We start from the raw sequence: 21,251 nt of genomic DNA on the forward strand, positions 1-21,251 counted from the left end.
CACCCAGGCCACCCCCTCGGTGTGGGGAGACAAGGGAGGAGGAGAGAGAGAGGAGAGGAGAGAGGAGGGAGGAGGGGGAGAGGTGCCCACCCCTGGCTTCTCCGGACTCCTTGGTGTGACCCCACAACAGACTCTCCTGGGGAGCCTGCTGCAGAGGTAGATTCCAGGTCCCCCAAGAGCAGTGGATCAGACTGGGGATGGGCCCAGCACCTGAACCTGAATGCACTCCCAGTGATCCTGCTGCCTACTGACATCTGAGAACCATCGTCAGGCCCCTGGACCTGGGGAGCCTGGCCAAGTGTGACTTCTTCTCCCTGAAGGTGCTCCTTCTACCAGAGCCTGACCAGAGGCATCTGTCTGTCCCCCAACTCCAGCCCTGCTGCCCCAGCTCGCACCCTCTCCTGATCCGTCTCCAGGCCTTTCTCCGGGCATTTCTCTGCCTTTCTCTTTGTCTTTCTTCGTGTTCATCTTCCCTCATCTCTCCGATTCTCTGTGCCTCTCTAGTTCCTCCATGTCTCTGTCTGTCTTCTCTCCCTCCTCTCTCTCTCGATTGCCCTCTTGGCTCCTCTGTTTCTATTGTTCCCTTTCTGTGTCTGTCCGTCCCTCTGTCTGTCCGAGTTCTCTCCCCTCATCTCTGTCTCTGTCCTTCTGTTTCTCTAACTCTCTGAGTCTCTCTCTCTCTGAATACCTTTCCTCTAAGTATCTCTCTGTCCTGTGGCTCTTTCTTCCTCCTTCTGTCCCTTCTTCTCTAAGAGTCTCTTGTCTCTGACTCTGTGTCTCTGTCTGCCTCTTTATCTCTCCATGTCTGGTATCTGTCCCTCCCTGTCCCCTGCCCTGTCCCTCCCTGGAGGCCTGCAGGCTGGTGGTGGAGCAGATGGTTGTCAGGCGTTGGCTTGAGGCCCGTGTCATCACGCAGGCTCCTCCCTCCGTGGCGGCTTTTCAGCAACCACCTGGGGAGTGCAAAGTGTCCTGCCACAAACAGGTCTCTGTCACCACTGAGATCCAAGGCCTGGCCCAGCCCAGGCTCAGCCTGCCTTGGTTAACCCTGCACGAGGCCAAGTTCCCGCCTCTGCTTGCGCAACAGCCACTCTGGGGCCAGAGGCCCAGCCTCAAGGAGGGGAGCAGGGGCAGGGGCTTGCACCCAGGAGGCTTTTCCCAGCTCTTCCCAGGGGCAGCACGGGGAGATTGGGGTCCTCCATGGATGCCAGCCAGCTGACCTCTCACTGAGAGGCGTGGTCCAGACCTGTACCCCGGCTCCTCCCTTAGCAGGAGACAAGGAGAAGCCAGACTGAGTGGGGCACCAAAGCCCCCTATCCCATCTCTCCCAGACCTGCAGGGGGGCCGGAAGCAGTCCTATGCTGCTGATCCCAGGGAGCGTCAGAGTCTGGTGAGAAGCCAGGGCCCCCACATCCCTGTTGCCCACCCAGTGTCTCCTCTCCAGTCCCTCTTTTTCTCTGGAGCAGACCCCGAGACAACTGAGGAAAACCTGTGCCCTGGATGAGGGAGGGGGGTGGTGTTGCAGCCCCCTCACCCAGTGTGCCGTGGTGGCAGGGCAGGTGGGGGGCCACCCAGAGAAGGGGCAGGACCCCTCCAAGGTCCCACAGCACCAGCGGGGACCCAGATGGCCTCGTTACACACGTGCACATGCTCAGAACTGCCTAAAAGGGGTCCCTGCTCTGTGCAGGAAGCAGCTGCTCTTGGAAAACATGAACCAAAGACCTGTCCTTGCAGCAGAGACCTCCACGAATGCAGTACACCTGCCTCCACCCTGCTATCCTGAGGCCCCCATAGCAAGAGCTCCCCTGTGCCAGGTACACAGATGCCCCTGACTATGAGGGAAGTGGTCACGGCCAGGTTCAGGGCCAGGCTGCACGGCTTGTGCACAGACACCCCTCGTGCCAGTATGTGATGGGCCCCAGACGGCACCATGTCACCTTGTCTTCTATCTGGGGCAGCAGACGTGACCACTGCCCACGTACAGATGTGGAGACAGAGGCTCCCACTTGCCTGGCCATGCTGGGACTTGTGCTCCCAAGTGGCCTTTTTAGGATGAAAATGAAAGCACCTGGCAGGGCCCCCCACCCCAGACTCAGGGAGGTGAAGGGGAGGCAGGAGAGACTCTTCTGCACTGAATGGGCCCAGCAGATGTTCAGGAACCAGAGACCAGTGCAGGCCCTGCCATGGGCGGCTCCAGAGGGAAGCCCTTGGTTTTGTGGTTCTCCTGCATCCAGGAGCCCCCACTGCTGCAGCCCAGAAGCAGCTGAGCCTGCGCCCTGCCCTTCCTGCCCCCAGCACCCCTCCTGTCCCTTTTGGCTGGGGGTGGGGGGAGGACAGGATGGCAGGATGCAGTAGGAGCAGGCCCGGCTCATGTTTCCCCCTCTTCCTGGCTGGGATTCATGGTGAGCAAGGACAGCTGAGCTGGCAGGTGCAGAGGGGAGAGCTAGTGGGGGAAGGGCTCTGAGTAGCCACTCTGCCTACACACGCCCCTTCCCAGCCCTGCATGCTGGGGCCGAGCCACTGGGCCCGGGACTGATACCTGGGCACTTGCATCCTGTACACAGACCTGCTCGCCAGGGCAAGTAGGTAAAGGCCCAACAAGTAGTTTCTCAATAGACAGACAGACAGACTCCAGGGAGAAGACCTATTGGTTTGAGGAAGCAGCAGGGCCCAGCCGAATGAGACCTCTGTAATTCTAGAATCTCTAATTAGCACTGCCATCCCCACCCAGCCTCCACGATGTTCCCTACCCTCCAGCTCTGCAGCTGTTGGAAGGTATCTGCCTGGGAAACCTCGGGGCCCCCTCACCCTGACTTGCCACTAGAGCCCTCAGTTGCTAGGACCACCTACCGAATGAACTATTTGGGAACACTCCAGCCTGGGGACAGAGATTGCCCACCAGTGGTCCTTAGAGATTCATCACAACAGTCAGGAAACCGTGGGTGACATCAAACAGTGAGGACTGGCTGTGGATCCAGAAAGGGCCAGTAGTGAAGTGTCAGCAGAAAACTGCACATGCTGAGTGACAGAGGGGCCTGGGGCTGGAGCTGGCTGAAACCCTAATATGTGGGAAGTAAAGGGGAACTCTCCCCCCTGGGCCTCTACTGGGTCTTCACCCCCAGGAGGAAGTCTTAGACCAGAAAAGTAAAGCAAAGCTGAACACTGAAGCAGCCGAGGTGCACAAAGGCCTGGCAGGTCTGGCCAGAGCCTATATCCTGGCAGAGAGAGTCCAGAGCCAAGAATCTCCCAGGAGGACCCTAAATCTGGTGCAGCCACCAGGGGAGACTCCAATTCCACGTCAAACAGAGTGGTACCACCTGGAATCAAACTCCAACAGCTGTGCATGCCCCCGTGACCGCCTTCTGAGCATCACAGGAGGAGTCAGTTGACTTTGTGGTTCTTGTCCACATGCACAGCTTCAGGCAAGACAGTCCCAAAGTCAGCTGTCAAATTGTCCTGGACTGAGCTCTCACTCTCATGCTCTGCGTTAGCAAGCATATTCGAGCCAGTCCTGCTCTTCGGGTTTGATTCACATTGAACAGATGCCCTGTCTGAGTCCCAGTTCTCATCTCCAAAGCACACAGAACTACTCCATAGGTTGTTGGGATAATTAAGACTGAGGAAACACTTAGCACAGGGGCTCAAATGCAGTGGATATTCAATACACATTCCCTCCTCTTTCTTCCTTCCTTTCTTTCTTTTTCTTTCTTTCTTCCCCCTAAAGCAGAATCTAAAAACCTTAGTTGATCCTCCTCCAGACCCTTCTCTTCTCCTTATTCTGCAGCTATATTTTTTTGGTTGCTTTTCTCAGGATCCTCTTAAATTCCACTGGGTCCTTCATAAGTGGTTCTGCACACTAGGTCGTTGACTATCAGAGAGAGACCCATTGATCTCTGTGTCCCCACCACAACAGAATCACAGCCTGGAATGCAGTGTCTGGTTCCAAACGGAATGAAGGAAGTGGTGATGGGATGGGGATGGAAGGGTAGGTGAATGAGGGGGTGGGTGGAACACATTACATAGGATGGATGGAGGGATGGGGTTAACAGATGGATTGAGAAGTGATGTCTGGGTAGAGACAGAAAGATGGGGGAACAAATGGCTAAGTGAGACGGGTGGGTGAGCGTGCGAGCAGATGGGTGGATAGATGGAGTGATGACTAGATACAAAAGAGTACGTGAAAAGAAAGATTGGTGGATGGGTAAACAGATGGACAGTGGCACGTGCCACGGTTGCCTTTGGATCAAGGCAGGGAGGTGTTTGCAAAGTTCTCCTCCCAAATCCATGTTTTCACCATATCCTTCTGCTCTTAAACCATACAGATGTGGGGAATGGGAGGAAGGACCTGGCTGAGAGGAGCAGCAGACAGGTAGGCCTTCATTCCAGTTACGCCAAGCCCTCATTTTGTAAGTCCTAGACTCCAAGCAACACAAGACTGGAGACACTTTACTCTCCCTAGCTGTTGTCCTGAGTCTCGCCCTCAGAAGATGCTTTAGAGAAAGGACTGACTGTATCAGCAAAGCTTTGACTGTCCTTGTGCTGGACACCAGAGTCTGGAAACGTGCTGACCTCAATTCCCAGGCTGCCCCTCTCCAGAGCAGGCTTGCATACTGGCTCCCTGAGACCCGGTTGAGAGTCACGTTATGTTATCCTCACCAAGTCCACAGTTCTCAAGAGCAGGCGCTGTATCCTCCTCACTGTCTCATACCAATGAGAGAATTCCTGACACAGAGTTGGCATAGAAAAAAAAAAAAAGGTTCGTGGTTAAATCAGATGGATCATGAGTCTTACACCTGACTGTCCTTTGGGGAAAAGTGGAATATATCAGAAAATCACAATAAACCTTGATCTAGGACACTGAGTTTGAATCCCAACTCTGTCACTTCCCAACTGTGTGGCCTTGCCCAAGTGCCTGTACTTCTCTGAACCTCATTTCCACATCCTGAGAAATCAGGATAATAGCTGATACCATTCAACCATTTCCTGAGGTTGCGACGATCATACTGGGAATCGGCTTCTAAGCTGGTCCTTTAGAAAGCCCCTCACCATGACAGCCTCAATAGCCAAGACCCAAAGTTGAATATGCATCCCACCTGCTCCCCAGAGGGCAGACCAGGCCAGTGGGGAGGCAACCAGCATGCTGCAGGAGGTGAGCCTGCCCCACTTTCAGACCTCTGTAACCAGGGGTGTGCATAATCAACCTGACCTCAATCTTTCTCCATGAATTATGGAAAGACAGCGCTCTGAAAATGAGGCATGTGCAAAAGTTCCACCAGGCTCCCCACCCTCCCCTTACTTCATCCTTCCCAACTTAATAAGGACCATGGCTTATTAGCTCTTCTCCTCTAGCTCGCCTTGTTCTGTGCCCACACATGCGAGACTAAAAATACCCATGGCTCCTATTAGAGGCTCTGCCCCCAGAGAAAGGCAAGGCTGGAGTCTGCATTGAGACTGGAAACTGGCTCCCTTGTGCCCCCTGAGATCCAGGCCACTGGGCCTGTCCTGCTTGGGGCAAATGGCCAACAGCCTCCTCCCAACAGTCCCCAGGGGTCTCCAGTAATAATCAAAAGGCTGTTCTGACTTTACATGTGTTTTTGTTCGGATACTCCAAAGCCGTTTTCTGGGTGCCTCCCTGCCACCCCATTAGACAGCCTCCCACCACCAGCTGTGCCGGCTCTTCCCCAGGGACATGTATCACTGGGAACAGAGTCTGGGCCCCAATAGTGGTGGGCCGAAGTTCCAACCTGCTGCTGGGAAAGACACCTGTGCCTTTTCCGCTAAAACGCACAGAATGGGAAGTGTGGGAGGCTTGGTGTGAGCACTGGCTCATCTAGAAGCCAGCAGTGGTGCACTGGGGAAGTCACATGAACAGATTTCTTTCTCCTCTGTTTCTTTGTCAGTAAAATGGCAAAAAGGAGTCAGCCCAGCCTTGGGTTAGAGCGAGGATGACATGAGTTCATAGAAGTAAAATGCAGAATTCTGCACAGAAGAAGGCGACACGGGTGGACGAACTTTGAAGCCGGAAGTAGGTGTGAGGTCGCCTTGCTTCCATCAGAGAGAGAAGCGGCTCGAGGAACACGCAGGGGGCATTTCAATAGCTCGGCAATAAACACTTGGTGAAGCTGAAGAGGTAATCTCTCCATGGGCTTTCATGTGCCACTGGATACCTCTCTTGGCATGGCCTGAGATATTTTGGAAGTGGTGGTGAGAGACAAATTGATTTTCATCATATCCATCCACAGGAAAAGGCCAAGAACGCCAGCGAGTATAAAGACTATAAAATTTAAACTACCTGGAACTTGGATGTGGTTCTTCCCACAGGCGCACATCATTATATGCAAGAAGAGGGGGTTGGAATGAGCCATACACAGAAAAATAGGGACAGGCGATGAGGGTGCCTTGGACAGAAATACTGGCCCAGGGAATGGCTGACGGGCCACTGGGGAGAGACAGACGGGAAGGCTTGAGGATGGAAACTGTGTTGAACAGAAATGTCACAGTTCTGGCTCCCGAGTGGGGTGGGGTGGGGGCGGCTGCGTGGGGCTGAGCAGCGCTGTGGGAACCAAACTCTCCCCAGATCCGCGCTCCAGATGGTTCGGTCAGCAGCGGGGGAGGGGTCTTTAGTGTTGCTCGTCCCCGTTTAACCTCCTCCTCCAGCCCCTGAAGGTCTGAGGAAAGCACAGAACGTCAAACTACCGTCTCTGGACGGCTGGTACCCTCCAGGCTAAAGGGAGAAGTCTTGCCGGCTGGGAGCACTCATTCTGCCCCATCTGATACAAACATTTATTGAGCACCTTCTGTGTGCAAGACACATAGGAGGGACTCAGGAACGAGGAAGACTATGACCCAGCCCTCAAAGGCCATGACTTCACCAGACTTTGCTATCAAATAGGAAAGACCTGGGTAGTTTGGAAGAGTATTCTTTTTTCCAAACTAATATTTAAATGCTTGTGCCATTTCAGTAGGAAAAAGGAACTAAGAATACAAACCACATGAGGTTTAATGATTTAACACTCACACACACACATACATTTACATAAAAAATATTGTTCTATCCCAGTGGTAATTTAAAGATGAAAATTAATTACCACGCATAGATTATATTATGGCAAAGGTTCGCTCAGTGACAGCATTCACCTCTTGCGGCAGTCTACAGCAAGGTGAACGCACACAGCCAGTGACATTGTAAACAGGCACGATTGCTCTGCAAAGTGATTGGACAATATATCTATCTCAAGCCTTAAAATAGTCATAACCTTTGACTCAGTAATTCCACTACCTAGAATCTACTCTAAAGAACTAACCAGAAATGTGGTCAAAGGTGTAAGGTATAAGCACAAAGATATTTATCAACATATTATTTATAAAAGTCGAAGATGCAAAACAAACTAGAAATTCAACAACAAGAAAATAGAAAAGTAGATTATGGCACATAGGCATAGTGGGTAATGAAGCAGCCTTTTAAATTGGGTTTTTGAATACTTTTTAGTCAATTATTCATTACATGTGAATAATATGTATTTTTTGATGTTGATACCAAAAAAATCATGAGACCAAACTTTATGTGATGTGATCCCAGTTTTATTTTTTAAATACGTATACACATATATTCTGGAGGAGGAGGGCATGGCAATCCATTCTAGTATTCTTGCCTGGAGAATCCCATGAACAGAGGAGCCTGGCGGGCTACAGTCCATGGGGTTGCAAAGAGTCGGGCATGACTGAAGCAACTTAGCACACACACATGCACACACACACATTATATGTGTATGTGTATATATGGGTATACACACACATTTATTGTATATGTTATAATAATTATATGTTGTAGTCAAAAGAAAAGCTAAATAACAAAATGTTTAAAAGTGATTATCCCTAGATGATAGGATTGGGTGGTTTTATTTTCTTTTTTATATAGTGCTGGCATTTCCTAAATTTTTAATAATGAGCAAGAGTTTAGAGAGTCCCTTGGACTGCAAGGAGATCCAACCAGTCCATCCGAAAGGAAATCAGTCCTGAATATTCATTGGAAGGACTGATGCTGAAGCTGAAACTCCAATACTTTGGCCATCTGATGCAAAGAACTGACTCATAAAATGGACATGATACAGAGGCACTTCCCACTGGATTCACTCAGTGTTCATAGAGTACAGGGGGTGGGAAGGAAGGAGAGTTGTGTTGAACCACACTCTGCTGCACAGATCTGATGTCAGTTCTGCAAAAAATGGATTCTGGAGCTCACTGAGTTTCTCTGCAATGGCAGAATAGCAACAAAGAACAGTGACACAGGAGGGAAGGCAACTTTCTGCTCCACAAGAGGGTCTTTGACCCTCCGGTTTCTTCTGTTCCTCCCCTTCCCAACTGTGGAAACACGTCCACAAGAGCCTCCTCAGACCAGGAACCAGACTGGAGTCTGACCGGAATGCAGGCAGCTGCTATAGGTTTAATTAAGCTATTGCTGAGCATTTTATTTCACTTAATGCTAGCAACACCCTCACCCATTTGACAGATGAGGAAAACTGAAGATCAGAGAGGTTAAGTATGTTGCCCAAGGTCACCTGGCTAGGAGGTAGTATGGAAACATACATTTTCCTGACATAACTGCTCCCGTGGGAATTGACAGCTTTTCTAAATTTGATGAGCATGGGACCAGAGCTGGGGAAATCTTCCAATGTTAACCATTGGAATGGACACAGAGAAGCATCAGAGAGCTGGCATCCTTTAGGAGCTCCAGGAGCTAGGGTGACCAGGAAGGCTTCCTGGTGGAGGTGAGGGCTGGTGTCAGGCCTTGAAGGATGGCGAAACTGTACTTGCCAGGAAGGTCCAAAGAGGTCTTCCAGGAAGAAGTGAAAGCAAAAATAAACATTTAGAAGCAGAAACGAACCAAGCCAGGTTGGTCAAGACTCCTGGAGAAGCCCACACCTGCTGTAGAAAAAGTCTCTGGGAAAGATGTCTAATCCCCCATGTAATGGTTTGCCCATCTCCAGGGAAGAGAGAGTGTTAAGAGGTGGGGACCTGGTCTCTGCTCTTCACTGAGTCATCCCACGCTCTGTGTGCCCCTTCCCTACTGTACCAATGGAGAAAAGCATGCTGTGTCTACAGATTGCCTGCTAAGAGCCTTTCAAGGGTTGGCTTCCCTATTAGGTCTCTATAGAAAAGGGGGGAACTTGTCTCCTGGAATACCTAGAGAGGTAAGAGTTAGGTGGTCCCTGGGGAACTACTATTTCTGAGGAAAAACAATATTATGAGTTGGAGCATATTCTCTTCTGGCAAGAGCAAGCCTCCTCCCGTCCACCATCCCCCACCATCTTGCAAAATCAGCAGAGGGCTCAGAACCATTCGGCTGATGAATTTCCCCTTCAAGAAAGGGGTGAACACAGTGTGGGTGACAGCTGGACTTGTCTGGGTATTAAACATGACAAGGATAAAGGCGAAATACAGTCATCTGACTGCTTTTTGACTTTTGGAATCCTAAAATTTCCAACTCATTGTGATTCAAATAATTAAAGTTCTGACCTAGAATGGAGATATCCCCTGGCTTGTCAGATCCTAAGACAAGGGTGTAGACTAATTAGTTGGGTCAAAATACAGAGGTCCTTGAATCCATGTTGTTGAAGATGGTGGCAGGATGGAGGAGCTAGAATGTGGAGCAAAGCCAGGAAGCAGACAAGACAGATGTGCTTGGGGAGCAGTTACATGGTCGTGGCTGCAGCATGTATGGGTTGGCAGGAGAAGAGGAAGGCATGGGTCTGCAGAAGGAGGTTGGACCAGGGTGTCAATCACAGGCTGTGTCTGTTCTTTGTTCCTCTGGTTGTGGGAACAACTGGAGGGGGATTTTGAGCATAGAGATAGACCCTCTGACTGATAACTCATGGCCTCAGTCTTCACTCTTGCTTTCCCTTCCCCTTTCCAGATACATCCAAATGCCCTCATCCACACCATCTTCCCTGTGGTGTCTCCCTCTCGGCCCAAAACTGATGAGGCTCTAGATGGAGGTATGGGTCACCAGAGACCAGGGATAGGGGAAGGGTGGGGTGATGAAGGCATCTCTTCTTTCTGCTCCTGCTCCTGGAAGGAAGTAGTTCTGCGGGCTTCAGAAAGCCAGCTGCTGGACTGGGGGCTGTGGGTGGGAGCCTCTGCAGAATGGGTCCAGGGTTTGGGCAGCGTCAAGATCCAGAAGCAGCAACATCTCTCAAAGCAGTCAAGGCAACGCAGCCTCTATTTTTACGGGTTTCCGCCAGTGTTTTCACTGCATTTTTGTTTCCCAAGAAACATACGTCAATGTCTGGAAATGTTCTGGGTGTCACAAGTGGGATGTGGGTGCTCCTGGCCTCTGGTAGGTAAATCTCAGGGATGCTGCCAAATACCCTACAATGCACAGGACATCCCCCTACAACAAAGAGTTCTCTTGCCCCAAATGTGCATCGAACCATGTGGGAGAAGCCCTCCCCAAAGAATCTATTCTCAGGTAACCTAGAGAGGCAGGGGGCCCCAGACCATCTTCCTGGAGCTGACTGGCCAACCCCCACCCACCTCCAGGTCATCACCCCCTTCTATAAAGGCAAGTTATGGTGGAAGGCAAGTCACGGTGAGTGAGTTCCTAAAGATGACACTCCCAGCAGGCAAGTGAGTGTGGGAATGAGAATGCAATGTCTGGTGAGGGGCTTCAGCTCCCTGCCCTCCCCAGCCACCCCCATTCAGGTGCTGTCCAAGAGCTTTTGCTGGGATCTGCACCCTCAAAGGCCTTAGCCCCAAGGATGGGGTGACGCTGAATAAACCATAGTTCTTACTTCCCCGGTCATCTGGCTCAGCCAGCCTCCCAGCCGTGTGTGTGCGTGTGTGTGTGTGCGTGCGCACATGTGTGTGTGTGAACATGCACACATACAGACGGGACAGGGAAGGACAGGGTTCCCTGCATAAGGAAACTGCCTTGGGAATTACCACCTTTACTGGCTCCATGCTGAGCCCTCTCCAGCCTCCAGTCAGTACTGCTGGAAGCCAGTGACTGCTCCTTTCATTGGCTGCTCAGTGGGCAAGGGGGCAGCAGTGATGCAACGAGGTGACGGCATTGTGAGCCACAGTCAACAGGGAAAGAGTTTCTGAGTCTGAGGTTCAGCTGTGTGACCCCAGCTCTATTATTGACTTGCCACTTCACCTGTCCCTTTCCTCATCCTTAGAATGAGCAAAGAATGACAGCTACCACTTGAAGACCACTTATGATGCGTCAGGCACTTCACCCACACATCACTGTCACAGCAGCCTAGTGAGGGTCTGAATTATGCCCATGGCACAGGTGACCAAATGCAGGGGAAGTGGCTTTTCCAAGGGAACAGGGGCAGCAAGTGTAGAACCCAGGCCTGGGCCATAGGGTCTGCCTCCAAGAGGTGGGGGAGCTTCCAGGGGCCATGGTGCAAGGTGGGGTCACTCAGCTCCACAGCAAAGAGGGTCCCAGAGCAAAGGCCTCCAGCGGCATGGGATTTCTTAATGGTGGAAAGTCAAGTTAGGGTCTGGCCCCAGCCAGGTAGGCCCACAGTGCCAAAGGCTACCAAGCAGATGCGCTGTAAACACTCCTGAGTCCCAGAGCCAAAGGCCGGCGGTGCTACTGGCTGGGCAGGCCCGGCCTCGCTAAAAATAGACGGGCCTTCAGGTCCAGCTCCCTGACCGTGGCCCAAGCAGGCTGCTCCCTGCACCCAGCCTCCTCCTCTCCCCCTCCCCTCTGCCAACAGGGCTAGAGCCAGGCTTCTAGAAGGTACAGAGATGTTAAGACTTTCACTTCAGGCCAGAGAGGACGGTTAGGCTGATGTCCAGTGGGCAAGTTCCAAGTTCTTGTGGGGCCATAATGGGGCAGGGGTCCTGACCTCAACATCCTACACATCTCCCTCTAACGGAGGGAGCTGTCAACCTCCAAGCTCACTCGGGGAAAGAGTGGTGCCAAGGGCAAAACTCGGCCAATTTCGCCACATCTTGCAATGGAATCTGAAGCCCCCTTGCCGCTTCTCTTTTACTGCACTGACTCTCCCCGTTGACAGCACTGTGCGGTTTCTGTATTTGTCGCGGCTTTCTGAGGTCTTCTGCGGACTGTCTCGGGGAGGCCCCCGGGATCGCGGGATGGGGCAGTGGCCGGCCGGCCGGCCGGGCCGGGAGGCAAGGGGCGCGGGGAGGGAGGCTCCGGAGCGCGGACAGCCAGGGATTTCCTTTCAAAGGTGACTTAGAGTCGCTTCATAAGGGTAGCGCCCTCCCGGGAGGGCCCTAATGGCGAGTTTGGCAGAGTCAGCGAAACGCAGCGCCGCGGCCGGGCGGCGGGGAGCGCCCTCTCCCGCGCCCTCGCGGTCGGTCTCCCGCGCCGGGCAGCGGCGCGCACGGGCCATTTGCAGCGCAGGCAGGCTCGCGAGCGGCCGCCGCGCACCGGCCGGAGCGGGGGGCACCATGGAGCTGAAGAAGGACAGCAACGCCGTGTCCATCGACATGCTGCTGATCGTGCACTCGGAGAAGCGGCGCGCCGCTCAGGGCGCGCACTCGGACCGGCCGGCGGACCCGGGCGCGCCGCCGCAGCGCAGAGGAGGTAACCCGCGCTCGGGCCGGCCCCGGCCCCCGGCCCCTCGACCTCCTTGCCCCAGGGCCTGCCCGCCGAGGGGCGCCCCAGGCGCCCCCGGAACGAGGTCAGCGAGGCCGAACTGCTCCCCAAAGCTGGCTGCGCCTCAGCTCTGCGGCTCTGGCGTCCTGTGGCAACGCGTAGCCCCGTGATTGCCCCGGGTTGACTCCCCGTGCATGCCTGCGATGCTTCCGTCACCCCGGGAGCCAGTTTCCTCTTGGTCACTCTTTGAAGGGTGCAGATCAGGTTGGAAGATGCCCTGGAGGAAAAGGACCAGAGCTTCAGGCCTGAATACTGCGTGCCCGAGGCCTGCTCCCCACGGGCCACATTGCAGGGCACAGGGGACCCCGGGGAATTCGTGTACTGAGTCAGACTTTGAGATGGGGCCCCCCTTGGTGTCCTCGCACAAATCATGGCCTCACTTCCTGAGCCCTCTCCCAGCTTCCAACAGTAGAAGGCGTGCAAGGTGTGAAAGGCACACAAGCTGGGGTGGCGTTAGGCTGCTCTCCCCGCTTTGGCTTACCTATGATTCTAATTGTCCTGCAGACTTTCCGGGGAAGGTGATACTGGTAAAACAAAGCGACTGTTCCCAGAGTGGTTGTGGAAAGCAGGACCCTGGCCCCTGTACTCTCCTAGAACAGGAAACAATGTGAGAAGAGTAGAGAAGGATATTGTTAGAGGTTAAATTGGCCCCTCAGGCATCTGGGAGCCCCCCGTCCCTGTCTCTGAAGAAGCCCTCAGGAGCGCTTGAGGAGCCTGGTGTGCGGTGCACTAGACGGACTGTGCCCTGGCTCTTTGGGAGTGAAGTTTCACAGCCCTCAAGGTAAAACTTCTGCCTCCCGTCTCCCTTCCAGCTCCAGTGCTCCTCGAAGTCTGTCCCCAACTCTTCTGTCCCCACAGCCCCTGTGCACATTGAATACGTGCCTTCCACCCACCCTGCGGTAGCAGCGGGGCCATGGATGGCTCTGCCCCCCACCCCCACCCCGGGCCACGCAGGCTGCAGCTGCCCCTTAGCTCCTAGTGATGTCCAGGGGAGGCAGGCAGGGGAGAGAAAAGAGATGGTGGAGAGCTGAGAATGTTGACAGGCACCCAGTCTCCAGAGGATTTGAGGCCTAGCAGTTGTTTGGGTTTGTTGGTTCTGGTGTTCTCAGAGCTGCCCCTGGGAGAAGGGGACATGGCCTGTCTAGGGTATTTGTATTGAGGAAATTGACAGAGGCCGCTGGGCCTTCCTTGACAGAAATGTGGCTGCCCACTACTGCATGGACTGTGGTCCAGAGGGCCAGAGGCCCCCCACAAGGCACAGCTCCATGTCAGCCCATGAGTCCCCACCTCCCTCTCCTGCTCTGATCACATTTCTCCAAATGGTTCTGACACTAGAAAGAGGGTGGAGAACACAGAGAAGGCCCTGAGACGCCAGCGGTGTGGACTGCTCAGTGAAGTGTCCAACACCGGGCACAAACCCTCCATGACGCTAGATCAATGCACTTCACACTCATGATCATGACTCAGAGAAAGAAGACCCCTGTTTCTTGAGCCCTCTCTGCTGATATGTCGCTCCAAGTATTTTCCTGACGAAAGTTTCTTCCAGACGTTATAGAAGCACAGAGACCATGTCATTTATTGACAATCAGACAGTTGTGAGCTGGAGCAGAGGGAGAGCACACGGTCTCCAAGACCCACTGGACAGCAGTGATGTCCAGGAGACCCCTAGCTAAGCCAGCACATGGGCCCGCTTCTCAGGACAAACCAAGGAGGAGAAACGCTGAACAAGACCAGCTTGTTCCAAGGCCTCCTGCTGGTGCACAAAAATCTAAAACACACCCCTCCCCCTCTTCCAGGTGTGTCTTGTCCTCTGGTCTGCTCCCGCTCCAGGGCCTGCCAGGCAGGGAATCCTCCTGGCTCTACAAAGGAGGGTCTGAACTCTGTGTCAGGAGAGCGAAGCTTGGTTACTTTCATGGGCAGAGAACCGACTGAGGGTGTGAGCAGGTGGCTTTCTGCTGTGTCCTTGTGGCAGAAAAGATTAAGAGGAACCAGGAGGCACGGAGTGTGTGTGCCGGGTATTGGGCTGCAAGGTGGCAGAGATGCCTTTTCCTTTTCTGCAGGGCCCTAGCACTTCCCCAGCCATTTCCTTAGAGCCGTGCTTCTCCAAAACACTCCTGGAAACCCTCAACTCCTGTTGCATATTCGCCATAGAGGAGGTAGCCTAAAGCTACCTGCACTAGGTCTGAAAAAGCTTCAATACCTCAGGATTTCTCCCCAAAGTCGATGGGACATGTGCTTTCCACTCCCTGGGTGTCAGTGAGGGTTCCAAGTGGTAGGTCCCAGATGCTGACTATGGAGGGCTCTGCAGAAGAGAAGGATGTCAAGAAAGGATTGGGGGCACTCAGAGTGGTGGAAAGGGCTGGAGATTCATATTGGAAGCTGAGCTTCCAGGAACATGGCCATAGGCTGCAGAGCAGGACTGGCCTGGTGAGGAGGCCTCTGCTGCCACCAAGGAGCCCTCGATGCTCCTTCCATGCCAGCAACTTGATTTTATCGCAGCTGCTTGCACTGCCAGAATATATGCCAGTTCTGTGCCAGGAACTCGACCTTGCAGCCACCACTTCCAGCCACCGCCAGAAAGAGAGAGAGAGAGAGAAAGAACCACTTCCATTCCCTTCCCTGTTGCCTCACAGGTCCCAAGATGCAGTGAGACACAGGTGCATCTCAGCGGATGCCTCGGCCACTCAGGCTCCTTGCTCTAGCTGCAAGGGAGGCTGAGAGAGCAGACCACCGTCACTCTCAGTTCCCACAGAGATCTATCACTTTCCATCTTTGCCCACTCCCCACCCTACCTTAGGACTCTCAAAGTGGAAGAAGGTTCACCACACACAGAAATAGGCAGGCAAAATGAATGTCTTCTAGCAGATGAAGAATCTAGCAGATGTCTTCACAATAACGCTTCCATACTTATGCAGTGGAAACATGGGCGTGACAAAGAGGCATCTCCATTGTGAAAATTCTCCCTGAATGATCCTGATAACCAACCACCACCCCTGAAAATTACCATGGTAATATTTTTTTAATGTTTTAAATGTAGAGGGTTGCATTCATTCCTCTGAGCTCTTCTCATGTGTGGGCAGCCTCTCTCAGACCCCTAGAGAGCCACATTCCACCTTTAGCTCAGATCCATTCACAACTGGTGCACTTGGTCTGACTCTCCTTCCACAGAAGGCCTCATGCTGGTCTTTGTCACTTCACAGGACTTCAAGGCGTCGGGAATGGAATCCGGAGATGGCAGAAACTAGAAGGAAATGACCTACATGGTAAATTCTCTCATCTTCATTTTATTTTCTTTCCAATCTCTTGAATTCAATACATTGAAAAATGTCTATGAATGTTGGGTTTCACTTGTTTGATGACTGGCCTAGATGTCTAACCACTCAACAGTGGCTGTTTGTGACTCAGCCAGGCCTCTGGGGCCACTGTGACCCTGGAAGATTTCCCTTGGCATCAGGTCCCCCAGTTTCCTGGAGGCTGTTGTGGGGGGCAATGCTATCAACTTGAGCACCCACTTGTTCACTGGCTGAGCTATAAAGAAAACCTTGGCATTGTTTGGGATAGTGGATTTGGGTGTGTCCCCAGGGGAGGGGCTTCCCAGGTTATGCAGGGCATCTATCTTTTAAAAATATTTCTAAACAGGGAAAACAGTGGCCTGCCTTGGGTGGTGTTACTCAAGGCCTGGGAAGATGCCAGTCCAGGGTTCTGTGGCTCCTGGCCTGGAACCCAGAATACAATAAGATCTGAGAGAAATCCCAGCTTCCAAAGCTACCTCTTTACAGTGCCAGGCGTCAGTCACCCTGCAAGCCCAGGATTTCTCTGGCAGTGCCGTGCATGGACCATTATACTGGGCCTTATTCTGGCCCTCCTTGACTCATAAGCCCAGCCTCCATGGACAAATACTGTGGAACTGCACTGTGGGCCTGTGAGAATTCTAGCAAGAATAAGACCTCCACTCCCAGAGCCCCAGTAGGGGACTCAGCCAGACCCTGACTATCTGAGCCCAGGATCAGATGACTGACTCATCAAATGCCAGTGGGAAGGACCCATGCCCCACGACCCTCCACAAATGGAGAAACAAGACCCCAAATGAACAGGACTGAGCACCTATGCTCTGCCATCCTTCTGACAGTAACAGAGGGAGAGGACGAACTTCTAAAAGTGAATTCATTCATTCATTCCCTCAGTAAAGGTGTACAGTGATTGCTTGGTTCTGGGAAGTGTTCCAGTTGTTGGAGATGAAACTGAATGGAATAGTCAGGAATGCCTACCCTCCTGGGGCCATGTTAGAATGACTGCATCATAATGCCGTTCACCACAGCCAAGTCTCAGCACCCTGGAGGTGAAGAGCTTGCCTGTGTCCCCTGTGCTATGCATGGAGATAACTTATCCTCAAGACACCCTCCCCCAACCAGGGACCATCTTCGGAGTCCTGGCTGATGGGCTTGCATGCATAGGATGTCTTCCTTATCCTTGGGGTGGGACCATCAGATGGGAGACACACCAGTTCTAGCTCTACCTAAACGGACAGCTAAGTTAGCAAAACTGTGCTGTGGGTTCATGAGAAGCAGAAAAAGAATCAGACCTCCAAGAGACCTGACAGCCTCAGAAGCACATAGCAGCCCATGCAAGTGGGCATGCCCCACCAGTGTGCGGGTGGATGGAGGGCAAGTGGGTCGTGTAGGAGGAAAAACACACCCCGTCTTGGTTTGTTACAGCTCCTACTTCACCTGAGTTGTTGGAAATCCATCTTATGGCTTCTTGGGCATGTTGTTACATTAGAAGAGGTTTGAAGTATACTGAATTCATCCCCTTTTTACCATCTTCAGGGTTCCTGGTTTGGGGGAAGATTAGTGGAAAAACATAACAAAACACAAAAAGATATGGTAACTATTACAAGACTCTTCTTAAAGATGTGAAGTGGGTACTAGGTGCTAGTTAAGAAAGAGAATGCTTAAAGTAGTTCTTGCAAAATCACCCAAGAATTTTAAAAGAGTTTTAGGTAAATGCAGGGCTGGGGAGAGACTGCACAGAGGCCTTGAGCCCGGGAAAGGGGATTCCACCACTCTGCCAACATATGTAATTTAAAATTCACTTGAAGTAAAATTTTATTCATTTTTTCAAGTGGCATGCTTGTATGCAAGCAGAAGTTAAATCTACAGCTTCTTTCTGCGTTTTCTGATGGTGAGGTCCTGGGTACATACTTGCCTGGCTGGTGCTCAGGTCACCAGCCCTGGTGACCAGAATGGTGCCCAGCCTTGGAAACTGCACGGCTTCCACCTGCGAAGGAAGCAGCTGCTGGCTTGTACTGGGTGGAGGGTGCACAAATGTGGATGAACATGCTGTTGGTCCCCCCTCTTGCTACTCATGCACTCTTCTGGCTGGGGTGCTGGCAGGATGGGGGGAGCCCAAGTGCTCCACACTTTTCTGAGCAGCAGGTGTTTGGGCTGACCCATCAGCTTGCCCAGCAACGGGCTTCCCCTGCTGTGATTGGCTGCTTTCCTTGGTCCTGGCTGAAGTCTGCCTAGCAGCACAGGGACTAATGCCCCACAGCCACAGGGAAACCAGTTGTGCAGCCATGACTATAAATACCCTTACAGCAGCTATGCCAGCCAATCATCCTCCTTGAGGATTCCCTTCCCAGATCCTGTTTCCTCCACCCTCCAGCCTAGCGAAGATTACAGCCAGCTGTGCCCACAGGAGGTGGCCTCTTTGTCCTCGCCTGGGTCTGGCCTGGAGCTCCAGCCTAGCACATACTGCTTCACCCTGAGTTGGCACACACAGGCACCCTGACCCTTGCCCAACTGACCAACCTCAGCCTTCATGGGGCTAACTGACCTGGTTGGGCCTGCTACAGAGAAGCCTAGAGAGAGTGAGCTTCCCCGGGCAAGACCCACCCCCCACAAGGAGGATAGCAATCCAGTTCAGCTCAGTGAGCCACCCACCCACCGTGACCGGCTTCTGCCTGACCCAAGGCGTGGAAATGCTGAGTGGCAGCTCTGGTTAGGTATACAAGCGATGACATACGAACAGAGCCAAATCGCGCCAGTGCTCCCGAGGCATACTTGCAACTGTGCCAGTGGTCACTTCCAGGGACAGGCCCAACAGCCTTTTTGCAGCTCAGCAGGAGGCCAGGGGAGAAGATGGCAGGCCGGGGTGGTAGTGGCCCTTCCCTAGCCTCATCCCTGCCCCTCTGAAGCAGAGGTTCAAGGGCAAGACCAGACCACCACAGCTGCCATACATGTGCAGCAGAGATGGAGGGGAGGCGGTGCTTCCCACAGGAGGGGCAGGGGGCACCCTGCCATGGTCTATGGCAGGAGCTGGGCATGTCTCCATAGCAGCCTGACTCCACTAGGCTCTGAGCATGGCTCTGTGTCCCAGGGACACGAATATCACTAATGCATGGCAGGTGCCCTGCAAATGTTGGTGAACCTGAACCAAACTGCAAGCACCCCAACTCTGAGGCTATAGTAGGAGCAGGGTACCCTCCATTCCTCTCAGAGAGAGGCAGGAGGCTGAGCTCGGACTCAGGAGACTTGGGTTCAAGCCCGGGGTCTCACCTGGCCATGGGGTCTTTGGCAAAACGTTAACCAAAGTTAGTCAAAGCCACGGGCCCATGATTGAGGTAAGAGCCTTCCAGGCTGCTCCGTAGAAAGGTGTGGAGATCAGGGAGGCCTCACACTGTGCTATGGAAACTGGCCTGGCTGCACCAAAGTCAGGAGCGGTGGTCACTTAGCCCATGGGAGACGTGCCCAGCTTTTAGAAGAGAAACTAACCTCTGCTGGCCCCCGCTGGGAGTGAGAGGCTGTGTACACGGGCTCCTAGGCGCTTGCCTCTGTGTTCAGATATAAGATTCTACTGATTCACACGTGTTGATACCCAGCCTGGCAACTCTCTGCTCTGCCCAGGGAAAATTCCATCCTACTCTGGGCCCCATGGTCACTGCATGCCCCTCTTGTCTTCCCTCAACAGGAAACCTGGTGGAAAAGCAGCATGCCCAGCAGACCCAGGTCATCACTTCCTACGACAACCAAGGTAAGGTTCCGCCACTACCTGTCCCCTCTCCCCCAGCTCCTGTGTGCCCAGATCTGCTGTCCTGGCCAGAGAGAGTGGGGTCAGAGCACAGACTGTGGAGAGCAGGGCCCTCTCTGCCCCGGGGATGCTGGAGCAACCTTCCCTCCCCACATCCCATGGTAAACAGTGAGAGGCTGGCCGTGTCCTGGGATAGAGCAATGAAGTCCTTGGGCCACAGAATCCGCTGCTGTCATCATCATCACCCTGGTTGTCATCACTTTCGCTGAGTGCTAACCTCACGTCAGGCACCCTGCCAGGCCACGTACATGGTCATTCTCACGTGGGTTATGCCTCACAACAGTCATATTTGATCGGTACTCTTACTGTCCTCATTTTACAGATGAGTAAACCAAGGCTTAGAAAGGTGGTCTTCTGTCCAAGATTGCAAGGCCAGCAAGAGTCAGAGCTGGAGTACTCCGTTCCCAGCACCATCCCTGCCCCCCACCACCCCAACCACCATCAAGACCTCAGCTGTCGCTCCTCTCACAGCACTGCTTCTACAGCCACCCTGGGACCCGGCTCCCCCCGCCAGGCCTCCCTCCTTCCGAGTCACGGCGGTTCCCTGGCCTCTCCCCCAGAGATGGAGCCCTCCCGGACAGGGCCCTCCACCCTGGGACAAGTTTAACTCAGCAGTGGGGATTCAGAGGGCCCTTCCTTAGGAATCCTCACTTTGCTGGACGGATCCTCCCAGAGGGGAGGGCAGGTGAGGGCGTCCGCTGCTAACTCTGCAGGAGACTAGATCTGAGAGCACCTCAGGGTGGAGGCAGGGTGGCTCACAGCTACAACTGGAGGAGAAGCCAGGTTAGAGCCCCACCCAACGTCCACTCCCCCACTCACTCACCTCCCCTCCCTGCAGCCGTGGCTTTCTGCTCTGGATTGAAGGGCCTGGGGCCTGACAGCTCTCATAGACTTGGACCTAAGACGTCACTGCCGGTGCCCTCAGTGCTCATGTTCTAACTCGTAAGGCTATGTCCAGAAGGCGGTGAGGAGGAAACCCTGGAGGACTCAGAGGTCCTCGGGGAATTGCTCTGTAACACCAGCTACCTCAGCATCCCCAAGGATAGATGCTGGCAGACAGTGAAGAAAGGCCTGCCAGCTCGAGTTCCAGCAGGAAGTGGCTAGTTCTTCTTGCAGGCTAGGTCAGCATCCATTTAGGGCAGGATTCCTGGGACAATGGCTCCAGGACAAACCCAAGGTCACTCAGTGGGCCCACCTCAACCTGTTACCCCTCTGAGCACTACAGAGACAATCCTGGGCCCCCACTTCTCTGAAATGGACTAGCAGCAAGCAGCTCACCCCAAATAAGAGTAAGTGACACCCCACTGAAATGAGTGTGGATTCAGTTCAGTTCAGTCGCTCAGTCATGTCCGACTCTTTGCCACCCGATGGACTGCAGCACTGAGTGTGAATTAGCAACTATTTATCTTACTTAGTTCTGGCCATACCCCCTTGTGGGGTCATGATATTATCCCTGTTTACAGAGGAGGAAACTGAGGCTGAGGATGCTGTGGTCCCCAAGCAGGGTGCTCCTGCCAGACCTGTAGGATAG

General features: G+C 53.3%; 1 protein-coding gene across 1 annotated transcript in view; it reads left to right on the plus strand.

Annotated features, from left to right (window-relative positions):
• Positions 1–11,744: 11,744 nt before the first annotated feature.
• KY (kyphoscoliosis peptidase) overlaps positions 11,745–21,251 on the plus strand; it is a 47,005-nt gene continuing 37,498 nt past the window's right edge. The window contains exons 1-3 of the mRNA XM_070375993.1: positions 11,745–12,559; positions 15,832–15,894; positions 19,601–19,663. Of these exons, the coding sequence (XP_070232094.1) occupies positions 12,250–12,559; positions 15,832–15,894; positions 19,601–19,663 (436 nt within the window). The 5' untranslated portion in view covers positions 11,745–12,249. The remainder of the gene's footprint in view (positions 12,560–15,831; positions 15,895–19,600; positions 19,664–21,251) is intronic.

This window comes from Bos mutus, chromosome 1 (genome assembly GCF_027580195.1).
Source record: "Bos mutus isolate GX-2022 chromosome 1, NWIPB_WYAK_1.1, whole genome shotgun sequence".
Lineage (NCBI taxonomy): Eukaryota > Metazoa > Chordata > Mammalia > Artiodactyla > Bovidae > Bos > Bos mutus.